This window comes from Hyla sarda, chromosome 1 (genome assembly GCF_029499605.1).
Source record: "Hyla sarda isolate aHylSar1 chromosome 1, aHylSar1.hap1, whole genome shotgun sequence".
Lineage (NCBI taxonomy): Eukaryota > Metazoa > Chordata > Amphibia > Anura > Hylidae > Hyla > Hyla sarda.
This window is the reverse complement of record NC_079189.1, coordinates 325,262-343,533: the sequence shown is the minus strand read 5'-3', so window position 1 is coordinate 343,533 and position 18,272 is coordinate 325,262. Positions and strand designations below refer to the sequence as shown.

General features: G+C 46.2%; 2 protein-coding genes across 16 annotated transcripts in view; both read left to right on the top strand.

Moving 5' to 3' along the window:
* Positions 1–18,272, top strand: part of LOC130277649 (zinc finger protein 569-like) — a 614,204-nt gene that overhangs the window by 446,136 nt on the left and 149,796 nt on the right. The gene's annotated exons all lie outside the window — the stretch shown is intronic.
* LOC130284921 (oocyte zinc finger protein XlCOF6.1-like) lies at positions 3,161–13,012 on the top strand. 2 transcript variants are annotated; one of them, XM_056535922.1, is made up of 4 exons: positions 3,161–3,460; positions 5,467–5,646; positions 7,857–7,977; positions 11,651–13,012. In XM_056535922.1, exons 1-4 carry the CDS (start codon positions 3,383–3,385, stop codon positions 12,841–12,843), a joined length of 1,572 nt encoding a protein of 523 aa, XP_056391897.1. In that variant the 5' UTR covers positions 3,161–3,382; the 3' UTR covers positions 12,844–13,012. The 2 variants fall into 2 exon arrangements, with proteins under 2 accessions (XP_056391897.1, XP_056391970.1); XM_056535995.1 differs by lacking the exons at positions 3,161–3,460; positions 5,467–5,646 and adding an exon at positions 5,674–5,700.

Genomic DNA, 18,272 nt, shown 5'->3' with positions numbered 1-18,272 from the left:
TTTCTGATATTTCAGTTTGTATATTCAATCATACATCTCCTAGGGCTTTAATCATTTTGGGTCACATTGAGGGGGTGACATATTAGTTTCCTCTTTTGGTAATTTTTTGGGAATTTCCGCAAGATATTAGGAACCTGTACAAAGTAAAGAAGTCGCTTTTTATTTTAGGCCTGATTGGTATTGGCCGTATATCTCTCTAGTGATGATACCGGATTTAAAGGGGTACTCCGCCCCTAGACATCTTATCCTCTATGCACAGGGGTCCCGCCGCTGGGGACACCCACAATCTTGGCTGTGGCACCCCCAGACATCCAGTGCAAGTTCGCTCTGTGCAGGATGACTGGAGATGCGGGGCGGAGGCTCGTGACATCACTGCCACGCCCCACAATGTCATGCCCACACGTCACGCCCACTCCCATAGACTTTCATTGAGTGGGTGTGGCCGTGAAGTCACGAGCGTCCAGCACTGAACCGAATGCTCTAAAAAAGGCGTACTCATCTCTTATGCGCACAATACACCTGTCAAGGTAAACAGGCAGCGGTGGACTAGTGATACTTGTAGTCAGACCTTGTGATGCTGCTCTATGTGGTAACGTAGAGGCCTAATTCCTAAAATCGGACCCTGGATGTGCTCTACTTTCTCTCTGCCTCCACACATGGCCCCCCCGACTGTGCCCCTGTATTTCACCCCCCCCCCCCCGACTGTGCCCCCGTACGTCGCCCCCCCGACTGTGCCCCTGTATTTCACCCCCCCCCGACTGTGCCCCCGTATTTCGCCCCCCGACTGTGCCCCCGTATTTCGCCCCCCGACTCTGCCCCCGTATTTGGCCCCCCCGACTGTGCCCCCGTATGTCGCCCCCCCAACTGTGCCCCCGTATTTCGCCCCCCGACTGTGCCCCCGTATTTCACCCCCCGACTCTGCCCCCGTATGTCGCCCCCCCCAACTGTGCCCCCGTATGTCGCCCCCCAGACTGTGCCCCCGTATTTCGCCCCCCGACTATGCCCCCATATTTGCCCCCCCAACTGTGCCCCCGTATGTCACCCTCCGACTGTGCCCCCGTATGATGCCCCCCGACTGTGCCCCCGTACATTGCCCCCCCCCCGACTGTGCCCCTGTAAAAAATCTCCTCATGTAATGACCTTACTACTGGGGTGACACACTGTAACAAACCTCCTCCTCATGTAATCTCCTTACTACTGGGGTGACACACTGTAACAAACCTCCTCCTCATGTAATCTCCATACTACTGGGGTGACACACTGTAACAATCCTCCTCCTCATGTAATCTCCTTACTACTGGGGTGACACACTGTAACAAACCTCCTCCTCATGTAATCTCCTTACTACTGGGGTGACACACTGTAACAAACCTCCTCCTCATGTAATCTCCTTACTACTGGGGTGACACACTGTAACAAACCTCCTCCTCATGTAATCTCCATACTACTGGGGTGACACACTGTAACAATCCTCCTCCTCATGTAATCTCCTTACTACTGGGGTGACACACTGTAACAAACCTCCTCCTCATGTAATCTCCTTACTACTGGGGTGACACACTGTAACAAACCTCCTCCTCATGTAATCTCCTTACTACTGGGGTGACACAATGTAACAAACCTCCTCCTCATGTAATCTCCTTACTACTGGGGTGACACACTGTAACAAACCTCTTCCTCATGTAATCTCCTTACTACTGGGGTGACACACTGTAACAAACCTCCTCCTCATGTAATCTCCTTACTACTGGGGTGACACACTGTAACAAACCTCCTCCTCATGTAATTTCCTTACTACTGGGGTGACACACTGTAACAAACCTCCTCCTCATGTAATCTCCTTACTACTGGGGTGACACACTGTAACAAACCTCCTCCTCATGTAATCTCCATACTACTGGGGTGACACACTGTAACAATCCTCCTCCTCATGTAATCTCCTTACTACTGGGGTGACACACTGTAACAAACCTCCTCCTCATGTAATCTCCTTACTACTGGGGTGACACACTGTAACAAACCTCCTCCTCATGTAATCTCCTTACTACTGGGGTGACACACTGTAACAAACCTCCTCCTCATGTAATTTCCTTACTACTGGGGTGACACACTGTAACAAACCTCCTCCTCATGTAATCTCCTTACTACTGGGGTGACACACTGTAACAAACCTCCTCCTCATGTAATTTCCTTACTACTGGGGTGACACACTGTAACAAACCTCCTCCTCGTGTAATCTCCTTACTACTGGGGTGACACACTGTAACAAACCTTCTCCTCATGTAATCTCCTTACTACTGGGGTGACACACTGTAACAAACCTCCTCCTCATGTAATCTCCTTACTACTGGGGTGACACACTGTAACAAACCTCCTCCTCATTTAATCTCCTTACTACTGGGGTGACACACTGTAATAAACCTCCTCCTCATGTAATCTCCTTACTACTGGGGTGATACACTGTAACAAACCTCCTCCTTGTGTAATCTCCTTACTACTGGGGTGACACACTGTAACAAACCTTCTCCTCATGTAATCTCCTTACTACTGGGGTGACACACTGTAACAAACCTCCTCCTCATGTAATCTCCTTACTACTGGGGTGACACACTGTAACAAACCTCCTCCTCATTTAATCTCCTTACTACTGGGGTGACACACTGTAACAAACCTCCTCCTCATGTAATTTCCTTACTACTGGGGTGACACACTGTAACAAACCTCCTCCTCATGTAATCTCCTTACTACTGGGGTGACACACTGTAACAAACCTCCTCCTCATGTAATTTCCTTACTACTGGGGTGACACACTGTAACAAACCTCCTCCTCATGTAATCTTCTTACTACTGGGGTGACACACTGTAACAAACCTCCTCCTCATGTAATCTCCTTACTACTGGGGTGACACACTGTAACAAACCTCCTCCTCATGTAATCTCCTTACTACTGGGGTGACACTGAGGAGCAGACATCTCCACACAACTGCAGTGACTGTCCGACCAGGACCTGCTCTGCATCTGCTGGATGGGGGGAGATGTAGGACCTGTGATGATGTCACAATCATGTGACCAGTACGTGTGGGGACGGAGCTCAGAAGGATAGAAGAGATTGTGGATGAAGGACCTGTGAGTATGGTCATGTGACAGCAGTGGGCGGAGCTCAGTACTATACATAGACACACAGGTTCTCTTGTTTCCACACTCTGCTCTGTTAGGACCTGATATCAACCTGGATGATATATATAAAGTGAGGTTTTATATGTGACATATGATGTGGCCCCTGTATGATTTAGGGCCCCTTCTTCTCCCATAAAGGCTGCAGCAGGACTATTCTCCTCCAGCTGATCCAGGTGTCTCCTCTTCTCCTGAATGACCCCCAAGGATGGACAAGGACAGGAATGAGATGACTAAGAGAATATTACACTTCACCTTGGAGATCCTCCACCTGCTGACCGGAGGGGTGAGGTGACCCATCTACATTTCCACCATTGTTGTCCCCCATCTACATTTCCACCATTGTTGTCCCCCCATCTACATTTCCACCATTGTTGTCCCATCTACATTTCCACCATTGTTGTCCCCATCTACATTTCCACCATTGTTGTCCCCCATCTACATTTCCACCAATGTTGTCCCCATCTACATTTCCACCATTGCTGTCCCCATCTACATTTCCACCATTGTTGTCCCCATCTACATTTCCACCATTGCTGTCCCCATCTACATTTCCACCATTGTTGTCCCCCCATCTACATTTCCACCATTGTTGTCCTCATCTACATTTCCACCATTGTTGTCCCCATCTACATTTCCACCATTGTTGTCCCCATCTACATTTCCACCATTGTTGTCCCCATCTACATTTCCACCATTGTTGTCCTCATCTACATTTCCACCATTGTTGTTCCCCATCTACATTTTCACCATTGTTGTCCCCATCTACATTTCCACCATTGTTGTCCCCCATCTACATTTCCACCATTGTTGTCCCCCATCTACATTTCCACCATTGTTGTCTCCATCTACATTTCCACCATTGTTGTCCCCCATCTACATTTCCACCATTGTTGTCCCCCATCTACATTTCCACCATTGTCGTCCCCCATCTACATTTCCACCATTGTTGTCCCCCCATCTACATTTCCACCATTGTTGTCCCCCATCTACATTTCCACCATTGTCGTCCCCCATCTACATTTCCACCATTGTTGTCCCCCATCTACATTTCCACCATTGTTGTCCCCCATCTACATTTCCACCATTGTCGTCCCCCATCTACATTTCCACCATTGTTGTCCCCCATCTACATTTCCACCATTGTTGTCCCCCATCTACATTTCCACCATTGTTGTCTCCATCTACATTTCCACCATTGTTGTCCCCATCTACATTTCCACCATTGTTGTCCCCCATCTACATTTCCACCATTGTTGTCCCCCATCTACATTTCCACCATTGTTGTCCCCCATCTACATTTCCACCATTGTTGTCCCCCATCTACATTTCCACCATTGTTGTCCCCCATCTACATTTCCACCATTGTTGTCCCCATCTACATTTCCACCATTGTTGTCCCCCATCTACATTTCCACCATTGTTGTCCCCCCATCTACATTTCCACCATTGTTGTCCCCATCTACATTTCCACCATTGTTGTCCCCCATCTACATTTCCACCATTGTCGTCCCCATCTACATTTCCACCATTGTTGTCCCCCATCTACATTTCCACCATTGTCGTCCCCATCTACATTTCCACCATTGTTGTCCCCATCTACATTTCCACCATTGTTGTCCCCCATCTACATTTCCACCATTGTTGTCCCCCCATCTACATTTCCATCATTGTCGTCTCATCTACATTTCCACCATTGTTGTCCCCATCTACATTTCCACCATTGTTGTCCCCATCTACATTTCCACCATTGTTGTCCCCATCTACATTTCCATCATTGTTGTCCCCATCTACATTTCCACCATTGTTGTCCCACCATTGTTGTCCCCCCCATCTACATTTCCACCATTGTTGTCTCCATCTACATTTCCACCATTGTTGTCCCCATCTACATTTCCACCATTGTTGTCCCCATCTACATTTCCATCATTGTTGTCCCCCCATCTACATTTCCATCATTGTTGTCCCCCATCTACATTTCCACCATTGTTGTCCCCCCCATCTACATTTCCACCATTGTTGCCCCCATCTACATTTCCACCATTGTTGCCCCCATCTACATTTCCACCATTGTTGTCCCCATCTACATTTCCACCATTGTTGCCCCCATCTACATTTCCATCTTTGTAGCCGCTCTATGTTCTGGATGTCTCTTTGTAGGTGAGGTCTCCAGAACTGACCCCAGTATTCCAGATGTGCTCACTAGAGCTCTATACAGGGGGCACAATCTCCTCTTTGTAGTGAGGGAGGAATACTGGGGTCAGTCCCCTCATTGTCTCTCTCCATACACAGGATTACACCATAGTGAAGAAGACATGGGGGGAGTGTGTGGCCCCCAGCAGCCATCTCCAGGAGTCAGGAGGATGGAGCAGGACCCGCGGCCCCATCACCGAGCCTTCACCTCACTCACTGATACATGAGGAGAAGATCCTAGAACTCACCCACAGGATCACTGAGCTGCTCACTAGAGAGGTGACCCTGCTGGACATTGTACAGTAATGGAGTGGTCTGGTGATGATTAGAGAGGTGACACTGCTGGGACATTATACAGTAATGGAGGGGTCTAGTGATGACTGGAGAGGTGACCCTGCTGGGACATTCTACAGTAATGGAGGGGTCTGGTGATGATTAGAGAGGTGACACTGCTAGGACATTATACAGTAATGGAGAGGTCTGGTGATGACTGGGGAGTTGACACTGCTGGGACATTATACAGTAATGGAGGGGTCTGGTGATGACTGGAGAGGTGACCCTGCTGGGACATTCTACAGTAATGGAGGGGTCTGGTGATGATTAGAGAGGTGACACTGCTAGGACATTATACAGTAATGGAGAGGTCTGGTGATGACTGGGGAGTTGACACTGCTGGGACATTATACAGTAATGGAGGGGTCTGGTGATGACTGGAGAGGTGACACTGCTGGGACATTATACAGTAATGGAGGGGTCTGGTGATGACTGGAGAGGTGACACTGCTGGGACATTATACAGTAATGGAGGGGTCTGGTGATGACTGGAGAGGTGACCCTGCTGGGACATTCTACAGTAATGGAGGGGTCTGGTGATGATTAGAGAGGTGACACTGCTAGGACATTATACAGTAATGGAGGGGTCTGGTGATGACTGGGGAGTTGACACTGCTGGGACATTATACAGTAATGGAGGGGTCTGGTGATGACTGGAGAGGTGACACTGCTGGGACATTATACAGTAATGGAGGGGTCTGGTGATGACTGGAGAGGTGACACTGCTGGGACATTATACAGTAATGGAGGGGTCTGGTGATGATTAGAGAGGTGACACTGCTGGGACATTATACAGTAATGGATGAGTTTGGTGATGACTGGAGAGGTGACACTGCTGGGACATAATACAGTAATGAAGGGGTCTGGTGATGATTAGAGAGGTGACACTGCTGGGACATTATACAGTGATGGAGGGGTCTGGTGATGATTAGAGAGGTGACACTGCTGGGACATTATACAGTAATGAAGGGGTCTGGTGATGTTTAGAGAGGTGACACTGCTGGGACATTATACAGTAATGGAGGGGTCTGGTGATGACTGGAGAGGTGACACTGCTGGGACATTATACAGTAATGGAGGGGTCTGGTGATGACTGGAGAGGTGACATTGCTGGGACATTATACAGTAATGGAGGGGTCTGGTGATGACTGGAGAGGTGACCCTGCTGGGACATTCTACAGTAATGGAGGGGTCTGGTGATGATTAGAGAGGTGACACTGCTGGGACATTATACAGTAATGGAGGGGTCTGGTGATGATTGGAGAGGTGACACTGCTGGGACATTATACAGTAATGGAGAGGTCTGGTGATGACTGGAGAGGTGACACTGCTGGGACATTATACAGTAATGGAGGGGTCTGGTGATGACTGGAGAGGTGACACTGCTGGGACATTATACAGTAATGAAGGGGTCTGGTGATGATTGGAGAGGTGACACTGCTGGGACATTATACAGTAATGGAGGGGTCTGGTGATGACTGGAGAGGTGACACTGCTGGGACATTATACAGTAATGGAGGGGTCTGGTGATGATTAGAGAGGTGACACTGCTGGGACATAATACAGTAATGAAGGGGTCTGGTGATGATTAGAGAGGTGACACTGCTGGGACATTATACAGTAATGGAGGGGTCTGCTGATGACTGGAGAGGTGACACTGCTGGGACATTATACAGTAATGGAGGGGTCTGGTGATGATTAGAGAGGTGACACTGCTGGGACATTATACAGTAATGGAGGGGTCTGGTGATGATTAGAGAGGTGACACTGCTGGGACATAATACAGTAATGTAGGGGTCTGGTGATGATTAGAGAGGTGACACTGCTGGGACATTATACAGTAATGGAGGGGTCTGGTGATGATTAGAGAGGTGACACTGCTGGGACATTGTACAGTAATGGAGGGGTCTGGTGATGACTGGAGAGATGACCCTGCTGGGACATTATACAGTAATGGAGGGGTCTGGTGATGACTGGAGAGGTGACACTGCTGGGACATTATATAGTAATGGAGGGGTCTGGTGATGATTAGAGAGGTGACACTGCTGGGACATTATACAGTAATGGAGGGGTCTGGTGATGATTAGAGAGGTGACACTGCTGGGACATTATACAGTAATGGAGGGGTCTGGTGATGACGGTATCATTGTGTGTCAGGTTCCTATAAGGTGTCAGGATGTGGCGGTCTATTTCTCCATGGAGGAGTGGGAGTATGTAGAAGGACACAAGGATCTGTACCAGGACATGATGGAGGATCACCGGCCCCGAACATCACAAGGTAAGAGGAGACATTAGAGTTCCCTTTTGTGTCTCCGGTTTATATTATCTCTATAGATCAGTTATGTCCCTTTTGGTCTTAGTAAATATCCCAGAATAACTTCCCAATGTCACTGACAGCGACAGCATTAAAGGGGTTATCCAGGTATTGTAAATCAGAGCTTATTTTTTTTTTTTTAAATAACGCTCCCTGTCTGTCTCCAGGTTGGGTGTGGTATTACAACTTAAACTCATATATCCTGTGTGGATCCCAGGGCGATAATATTAATTTCCAAAACCCCTAGAGGCGGGGGGGGGGGGGGGGGGGGGGGGGGGGATGGGGGTCGGCGGATTAGACCCCCTCTGGGGAGAAAAAACCCTACCCTAGGGTACCACTAAAAACTTACTTTATTGCTATACATTAAAATAAATAACTGATAACAAATGTAACAAATAGTAAAGTTTAGAATGATCAGGGCCTCCTATAGGATCTGAGTTTGTTTTGTTGTAATGTCTGGGATATACCCCGGCTGGTGGTGAGATAACAGTTGTGCCCTATCACCAATTACTGTTGGGAGGCTTATCACCGCCTTCCTTTATTATTATTGATGGTGTAAATACAGCTATGAAGGTCACTCTTATAGAGGGCTCTCACACCGTCTCAGAAGTTTAGATGGAGTACCAGGGACACTGTCCTCTAATAGGGGGTCTCGCACACCCTCTTACTTCATTCTTTGATTGGTATTTTGTTAGGACAATAGGGACTCACTGTCTCCTAATACCCTGATCTGGTGCGAGTATACATCTACGCTGTTTACATGCTATGTCACCGCTGCTTATTTGTTAATAGTTTCTACCTCGTATTGAGTACTTATAGGAGTCCCTGTCTAATAGATGATCGCTAGCCCACCCGACGTTTCGCCAGTGGGACCGGCTTTGTCAAGGGCTAAATAGCTAGTGGCAATGTGGTGTCTGAGCTACTATTATCAGGAGACGCCACGTAGACCAGCGTGTGCCTGTGATCACATGACTGGGTTCTCGCGATAGTTGGAGTCTGTCACGTGAGTCGGGACTCTACGCGCATGCGTTCATCCATCCCGGTTGTGTGCGCCTGCGCATTAGTGATAATAAACGGGGTCGCACCTCCTTTATCGGATAAGCGCGCGCCCGCCTCCATCACTTGCATTGCGCAATCTCGGTGGAAGTGTACTGGCTCTTCTGCGCATGCGCATCATTCTGGGTCAAGAGATGATATTTTTATTCTCCATTCCACAACTTTTATTGTTATATGTATGTATGGCATGATTTTAGGGGAAAGAGGATGTTGTTAAGTTAAATAGATATTAAGGGAGAGGGATAATTATATGGCTAGTTGTGAGCAAGAGAATACTAGAAGATTTAGGAGGATACTGTGTGATGTGTTATGAGAAGAAGAATATGCAAAACAATTGGAGTGTGGATACCATTTAGTTTATTACCCCAAATTTTTGGGTATAAGCTATATATAATATATATATATGGCAAAACTTGGTTCTTGTTTTGCATATTCTTCTCATAACACATCACACAGTATCCTCCTAAATATTCTCTTGCTCACAACTAGCCATATAATTATCCCTCTCCCTTAATATCTAATTAACTTAACAACATCCTCTTTCCCCTAAAATCATGCCATACATACATATAACAATAAAAGTAGTGAAATGGAGAATAAATATATCATCTGGTTATGTGGGCATAAGAAACCGTACGTAGGACCACTAGTTAGATGCTTCTCTCGGATCGTCTAATTCTGTTCTAAGTTTTTGTGAAACCTTAAAGGGGTACTCCACTGCCACAGTTCCGAATGCTTGGAGGGGCGCCACGGTCACTCCCCCTCAATGCAAGTCTAAGGGAAGAGGCGTGGCGCCCTCCACGCTCCCTCCCATAGAATTGCATTAAGGGGGCACAGTGTGACATCACAAGGGGCGTGGCCGTGACGTCACGACCCCCAGCGTCCGCTCCAAGCATGCGGAATAAAATGTTCCGAACCCTGGGGCAGTGGAGTACCCCTTAAAAAAAGTGAGAAATTTGACAAAGTTCTATAGTCATACAGCTCGTTCTATAGAGTCTTAGAGCTCGTTCTATAGAGTCTTAGAGCTCGTTCTATAGGGTCTTAGAGCTCGTTCTATAGGGTCTTAGAGCTCGTTCTATAGGGTCTTAGAGCTCGTTCTATAGGGTCTTAGAGCTCGTTCTATAGGGCCTTAGAGCTCGTTCTATAGGGCCTTAGAGCTCGTTCTATAGGGCCTTAGAGCTCGTTCTATAGGGCCTTAGAGCTCGTTCTATAGGGCCTTAGAGCTCGTTCTATAGGGCCTTAGAGCTCGTTCTATAGGGCCTTAGAGCTCGTTCTATAGGGCCTTAGAGCTCGTTCTATAGGGTCTTAGAGCTCGTTCTATAGGGCCTTAGAGCTCGTTCTATAGGGCCTTAGAGCTCGTTCTATAGGGTCTTAGAGCTCGTTCTATAGGGTCTTAGAGCTCGTTCTATAGGGTCTTAGAGCTCGTTCTATAGGGTCTTAGAGCTCGTTCTATAGGGTCTTAGAGCTCGTTCTATAGGGTCTTAGAGCTCGTTCTATAGGGTCTTAGAGCTCGTTCTATAGGGTCTTAGAGCTCGTTCTATAGGGTCTTAGAGCTCGTTCTATAGGGTCTTAGAGCTCGTTCTATAGGGTCTTAGAGCTCGTTCTATAGGGCCTTAGAGCTCGTTCTATAGGGCCTTAGAGCTCGTTCTATAGGGCCTTAGAGCTCGTTCTATAGGGCCTTAGAGCTCGTTCTATAGGGCCTTAGAGCTCGTTCTATAGGGTCTTAGAGCTCGTTCTATAGGGCCTTAGAGCTCGTTCTATAGGGCCTTAGAGCTCGTTCTATAGGGCCTTAGAGCTCGTTCTATAGGGCCTTAGAGCTCGTTCTATAGGGCCTTAGAGCTCGTTCTATAGGGCCTTAGAGCTCGTTCTATAGGGCCTTAGAGCTCGTTCTATAGGGCCTTAGAGCTCGTTCTATAGGGCCTTAGAGCTCGTTCTATAGGGCCTTAGAGCTCGTTCTATAGGGCCTTAGAGCTCGTTCTATAGGGCCTTAGAGCTCGTTCTATAGGGCCTTAGAGCTCGTTCTATAGGGCCTTAGAGCTCGTTCGTCGGCCTTTCTTGCCCAACACGAACTTCAAGCAGTCATCTTTAAAATGTGTCAAAACTAAAATTGGGAGCGTACGGAAGGCATAATATAGACGCAGAGGAATTTTCATTTTAACAGTAGCAATCCTACCTAACCGGGATAGTTCACACCAGACCCGGCCTGTGGAACATTCCTAATTTATTTAAATAGAGGTGGTTGGTTAGCACAGTATAGTGGTGGGATAGTGGGGGTCCGATGAAGCCCCAGATAGGTGAGTGCGTCCGTCCTCCAACTAAAATCAAAGTTCGATTATAGCAATTCTATTGTGTGTTCCACAAAATTTTTGTTTTAGTAGAATTCAGTTCAAAGGGGGGCACACATTTTTTTTAAAATACCTAGAGTCAGTTCCCGGAGTGACCCAGTAAAGAAGGAAACTATAAAGGGGAGATCATCTCCTCTGGATTCTCTTCTGGGGTCAGGTGACCATCAAAACTTTGTTTGTGTTTCCAGCCTAATAATATTTTATACATTTCCCATAATCCATTTTTATCCCAACAGAAAATCCCAGTAAGAATTCTGAGGGAAACTTCATGTTATCCCTGAATAATAAAGGAGATGGAGAGATCGTGGAGCGCTCCTCAGGACAAGATGGAGAGATCATGGAGCGCTCCTCAGGAGAAGATGGAGAGATCATGGAGCGCTCCTCAGGAGAAGATGGAGAGATCATGGAGCGCTCCTCAGGACAAGATGGAGAGATCATGGAGCGCTCCTCAGGACAAGATGGAGAGATCATGGAGCGCTCCTCAGGAGAAGACCTCCTTACCCCTAATGTCCATCCAGATCTATCATATAATAATCCCCCTGATCATGTGGAACCTTCTCCTGACCAACCACACATTGTTACCACAAGGACAGATCCAAAAAATGAAGATTATCATTGTGATGAATGTGGAAAACAATTTATTAAAAGATCAGGTCTCATTACACACAGAAAAAGTCACTCTAAAAAGGTGTATGTGTGTTCAGAATGTGGGCAACGCTGTATAACGCAATCACACCTTGTTATACATAAAAGAAGTCACACAGGAGAGAAACCATATTCATGTTCAGAATGTGGGAAATGTTTTACGAGTAAATCACAGCTTGTAATGCATGACAAAAGTCACACAGGCGAGAAGCCGTATTCATGCAAAGAATGTGAGAAATGCTTTAAACGTCAATCACATCTTGTATTACATGAGAGAATTCACACAGGTGAAAAGCCATATTCATGTTCAGAATGTGGGAAATGTTTTACAAGTACATCCGATCTGGTTATGCATGAGAGAAGGCACACAGGGGAGAAGCCCTTTTCATGTTCAGAATGCGGGAAAAGCTTTAAACGTAAATCACATCTTGTTATACATGAGAGAAGACACACGGGAGAGAAGCCGTATTCATGCTCAGAATGTGGGAAGTGTTTTTCAAGTAAATCAAACCTTGTTATCCATGAGAGAAGTCACACAGGAGTGAAGCCATATTCATGTTCAGAATGTGGGAAATGTTTTACATATAAATCAGATCTTGTTATACATAAGAGAAATCACACAGGGGAAAAGCCGTATTCATGTTCAGAATGTGAGAAATGTTTTACAAGTCAGTCACATCTTGTTAAACACGAGAAAAGCCATGTTCCTGTTCAGAATGTGGGAAATGTTTTTTTAAATAAATCGCAATTTTCTGGACATGCGAGAATTCACACAGGATACTGATCGCTGCCAAGGAGTACAGTGTAGTCAGGTGTCTTTAAACACTTCTGCTTTATGTTGCATTTATGTTTTTTGATGCTTTGTATCATTGTTTCTTTATCCATGTTGATTAATAAATTACAATTTTTGTGCATTCTATTGTGATTTGTGTGCAATTCATATGCCAGCTGTTGTCTTACTGGTGCGTACTAGGGTGGCTTAATTTTTCCATTTATACTCTGATGGAAGCTTAATATCAGGAAAAAGTTTCCCACATGCATAAGTGCAACATGCATGCAAAATTTGGTTCCCCATCAGACAATATCTTCTGCCTCCACTACGAGCTCCATGTTTTGGTTACGGTCAAATACACCAAAGGTATATCATCCTGAAATAATGTCACCGATGGGTATAGCAATTCAAGGTGAAAACTCGTTAATAAGGCCAAGTTGGGGCGTTCCACAGCCATCCCCTTTAAAGGGGTACTCCACAGCCCAAGCGTTTGTAACATTTTGGGTCGTGACGTTAAGACCACACCCCTTGGGATGCCATGCCCTCTCAATGCAAGTCTATGGGAGGGGGCGTGGTATCTCTCATGGACTTGCATTGAGGGGGCGTGGTGTGACATCACGACTCCCGCATCCAGCATTCAGATCAAAATGTTCTGATCGTTGGGGCAGTGAAGTACCCCTTTAATCCAGAGGGTTAAGAGCCGGGTGGGAAATGTTCCCTAAATTGTGTGAAGAACCATTCTTATGCTGTGTAGTGTATGAAGTGACCCAGAGCCCACCACGTTAAGCCCTACCCCATCAACCAATCAGATGCGGAGCTTGTGTGACCCAATCTGAGTCGTCATCAGCAGGAATGATGGTAAGAAATTGACCCTTATTGTCAAATTTAGGCTTGTGTGGGTAGAATTCAGCCATGACGTACCCCTTGACCCCATACTCTTATGGATTCCTTTCCACTTATGGAAGTGTGCTGCTGTAGGACGATATAGAAAGTTCAATTTTACTTACCGTAATTTCTTCTTTCCATGAGTCCGAAGGTAGCACAGAAACAAATGGGTTAACAAATGATCTTCCACCTACCAGGCAGAAGAAACAATTAATGGGTAAATAATTAATAGGGGTAAATTCAATTATTACAAGTCCCTACACCCATAAAATACCCTGGAAACACCACCAAGAGCCATGAATTTATGCAGCTATAACCATTTATTAGGGACTCTGTGCTGCCTATGGACTTGTGGAAATAAGACATTATGGTAAGTAAAATTGAACTTTAAATGGGGAACATAAGCAGTCTTAAATGGGGGGGGGGGTTCAGACCGGAAGCCACCACTTCAAGCACTCTTCTGCCAAAGGATACCTCCATGTTGGAGTTTACCAGTAAGTCTTGGGCTGGAGCTGATCATGAGGTTGCAGCTGATCTGGTTGAATAAACTCGAACCCCGGAGGGGAAGATTGACCAAAACCATAGCCTACCGCGGTTTTTGGTCCGGGTTGTATTAAACCGTATACGTTTTTTTTTTTTTTTTTAAACATGGGAGTCAATGGGAACTGTATAGAACTGTATGTGCATACGGTTCCATCCGGTTTTCACCATATGGTTTTTGACTTTGCACGCTTTTTTTTTTCTTGGAATTTAAATCAAACAAGTGAAACTTTATTCATAATGGAGTGAAAAGTTAAAAACGTATGTTTTTTTTCTTAAAAAACTGATGCAACCGGACATCCCGTATACGGGTTAAAATTTGTACACACGTTTTGATACAGTTTAGTCCGGTTTTGAGGAATCCGTTTTTCATCAAAAACCTGATACGGGAACTGTACTGCAAAAACGTGGTGTGAATGCACCCGTAGGGTGAATTCACACCACGTTTTTGCTATACAGTTCCCGTATACGGTTTCAAGTTAAAAACCGTACGGAGCCGTATAGAAAACCGTATGCATTGACTTAACATTGTAAACCGTATGTCAAACTCATCATCCGGTTTAGTCCGTTTTGCATCCCATGCCTTTTTTTTTTTTTTTTTTTTTTTTTTTTTTTTACCCGTACCCAAAACCGTAGTCTACCACGTTTTTTAGTCCGGGTGAAAAACCGTATTAAACCGTATATGTTTTTTTTTTTTTTTTTTTTTAAACAGTAGAATTTTATTGAAGGTTTTCCAATGAAAAAGGTACAAAAGTACAAATAATATGCTCACATATGAAGGCACGTGTCTGTGTCATACACACAGGGTAGGGTGAGAATCACGTGTATCAATAACAGAAAGAACAACTTTGAGTATACTCAATAAAAGCTCCCTATTACGGGTAGTACGGGGCTACCCTTGCAGGTTCGTGACTGAGTAGGTTTGAAGGAGCACTATATAGAGGGGGCAAAAGGAAAGGAAAAAAGGAGGGGGAGAAGGATGGACACAAGAGAGGGAGGGGAGGACAAGAAAGAGCAAGGTTTTTTTTTTTTTTTTTTTTTTTTTTTTTACATGGGAGTCGATGGGAACCGTACAGAACTGTGCGTTCGGTTCTATCCGGTTTTCACCATACGGTTTTTGACAGTTTTTTTTTTTATTGGAATTTCAATCAAACAAGTGAAACTTTATTCAAAATGGAATGAAAAGTTAACCTATACGTTTTTTTTCTTAAAAAAAACGGATGCAACCGGACATCACTTTTCAAACCGTATACGGATTAAAATTCATACACAGGTTTTGAAACAGTTTAGTCCGGTTTTGAGGAATCCGTTTTTCATTAAAAACCTGATACGGGAACTGTACTGCAAAAACGTGGTCTGAATGCACCCGTAGGCTAAAGTTTTGGGTACGGAAAAAAATCTGACAAAACCGTACAGGATGCAAAACTGACACAACCACCTGATGCATTGTTTGGCGTACGGTTTTCAATGGAGAGTCAATGCATACGGTTTTCAATACGGTCCGGTACGTTTTTTTATTTGAAACCGTATTGAAACTGTATTGCAAAAACGTGGTGTGAACCCGGCCTTATCCAGAGGATAGGGGATAAGATGTCTGATCGCCGGGGTCCTGCTGTTGGGGACCGCTGCGATCTCCCTGCGGCACCCCAGACATCCGGTGCATGGAGCGAACTTCACTCCGTGCGGATGACTAGCGGTGCGGCGTCGGAGGCTCATGACGTCACGGCCACCACGGCTGCCCAGTTTGGTAAACAAGGGCTTGTGGGGGAGTGTTTTTTGGAATAAAAGTTTTTTAAACATGTTATATATTTTTATTATTATTTACTTGAAAGGCTTAGTAGTGGAAGTTGTCTTATAGACAGAATCCATTACTAAGCCGGGGCTTAGCGTTAGCCACAAAAACAGCTAGCGCTAACCCCCAATTATTACCCCAGTACCCACCGCCACAGGGGTGCCAGGAAGAGCCGGTACCAACAGGCCTGGAGCGTCAAAAACAGGCTGGTGTTATTCAGGCTGGGGAGGGCCAGTATCAATGGTCTTTGCCCACCCTGGTAACATCTGGTTGTTGCTGCTTGGTTGGTATCTGGCTAAGAAGGAAAATAGGGGGAACCACACACGTTTTGCATACATTATTAAATAATTTTAAAAAAACTAAACGTGCATGGTTCCCAGTATTTTCCTTCTCAGCCAGATACCAACCAAGCAGCAACAGCCTGATGTTACCAGGATGGGCGACCATTGTTACTGGCGCTCCCCAGCCTAAATAACGCCAGCCTGTTACTGCCTAGGCCCAGGAGCGCCATTTTTTACGCTCTGGGCCTGTTGGTACCGGCTCTTCCCAGCACCCCTGTGGCGGTGGGTACCGGGGTAATAATTGGAGGTTAGTGTTAGCTGTTTTTGGGGCTAACGTTAAGCCCGGCTTAGTAATGGATTCCGTCTATAAGCCTGTAAAGTAAATAAAAAAACAAAAAAACGACACGTTTAAAAAACTTTTATTCCAAAAAAAACACTCCCCCACGAGCCCTTGTTAACCATTTTATTAACATTAACCCCTTAAGGACATAGGGCGTATCCATACGCCCCCGTTTCCAAGTCCTTAAGGACCGAGGGCGTATGGATACGTCCTGAGCATTTCCAGCCCCTGACGCTAGCCGGAGGGGAGCCGGGGCCGGATGCCTGCTGAAATCGTTCAGCAGGCATCCCGGCATATCGCCGGAATCCAGGCCGACCAATCAGGGCGCCTGCTGCGGGTGTCACTCCCGCAACCCGCTCTGCCCCTCTTCCGGAGGACGTGAGCGGGTGCGGGAAGACGACCCCCCAGTGCTGGGGACCCCGATCCCCGGCGTCCCTGTTGGGATCGGGGCCCCAGGAGCGACGGCGGCGGCGAGGGACTGACGTGTGCGACAGCATCGTGGAGCAGCAGCAGGAGGTGAGTGACAGCCTCCTGCTGTTGCTTAGCAACAGCTCCCAGCATGCAAAAAGGGCATGCTGGGAGCTGTAGTTATGCAACAGCAGGAGGCAGACCACCACAACTCCCAGCATTCCCTTATGGGCATGCTGGGACTTGTAGTTTTGCAACAGCTGGAGGCACATTCTTTCTATGGAAAAGTGTACCTTCAGCTGTTGTATAACTACAACTCCCAGCTTGCACAATCAGCTAAAGTGCATGCTGGGAGTTGTAGTGGTGCATCTGCTGGTTGCATAACTACAACTCCCAGCATGCCCGTTGGCTGTCGGTGACTGCTGAGAGTTGTAGTTTTGCAATAGCTGAAGGCACACTGATAGACCGTACATGCTGGGAGTTGTAGTTTTGCAACAGCTGGAGGTTCCCCCCCCCCCCCCCCCCCATGTGAACGTACAGGGTACACTCACATGGGCGGAGGATTACAGTAAGTATCCGGCTGCAAGTTTGAGCTGCGGCAAATTTTCTGCCGCTGCTCAAACTGCCAGCGAGAAACTACTGTGAACCCCCGCCCGTGCGACTGTACCCTAAAAACACTACACTACACTAACACAAAATAAAATAAAAAGTAAAAAACACTACATATACACATACCCCTACACAGCCCCCTCCCCAATAAAAATGAAAAACGTCTGGTACGCCACTGTTTCCAGAACGGAGCCTCCAGCTGTTGCAAAACAACTACTCCCAGTATTGCCAGATAGCCACTGACTGTCTAGGCATGCTGGGAGTTTTACAACAGCTGGAGGCACCCTGTTTGGGAATCACTGGCGTAGAATACCCCTATGTCCACCCCTATGCAAATCCCTAATTTAGGCCTCAAATGCACATGGCGCTCTCTCACTTTGGAGCCCTGTCGTATTTCAAGGCAACAGTTTAGGGTCACATATGGGGTATCGCCGTACTCGGGAGAAATTGGGCTTCAAATTTTGGGGGGTATTTTCTGCTATTACCCTTTTTAAAAATGTAAAATTTTTGGGAAACCAAGCATTTTAGGTAAAAAAAATTTTTTTTTTTTACATATACAAAAGTCATGAAACACCTGTGGGGTATA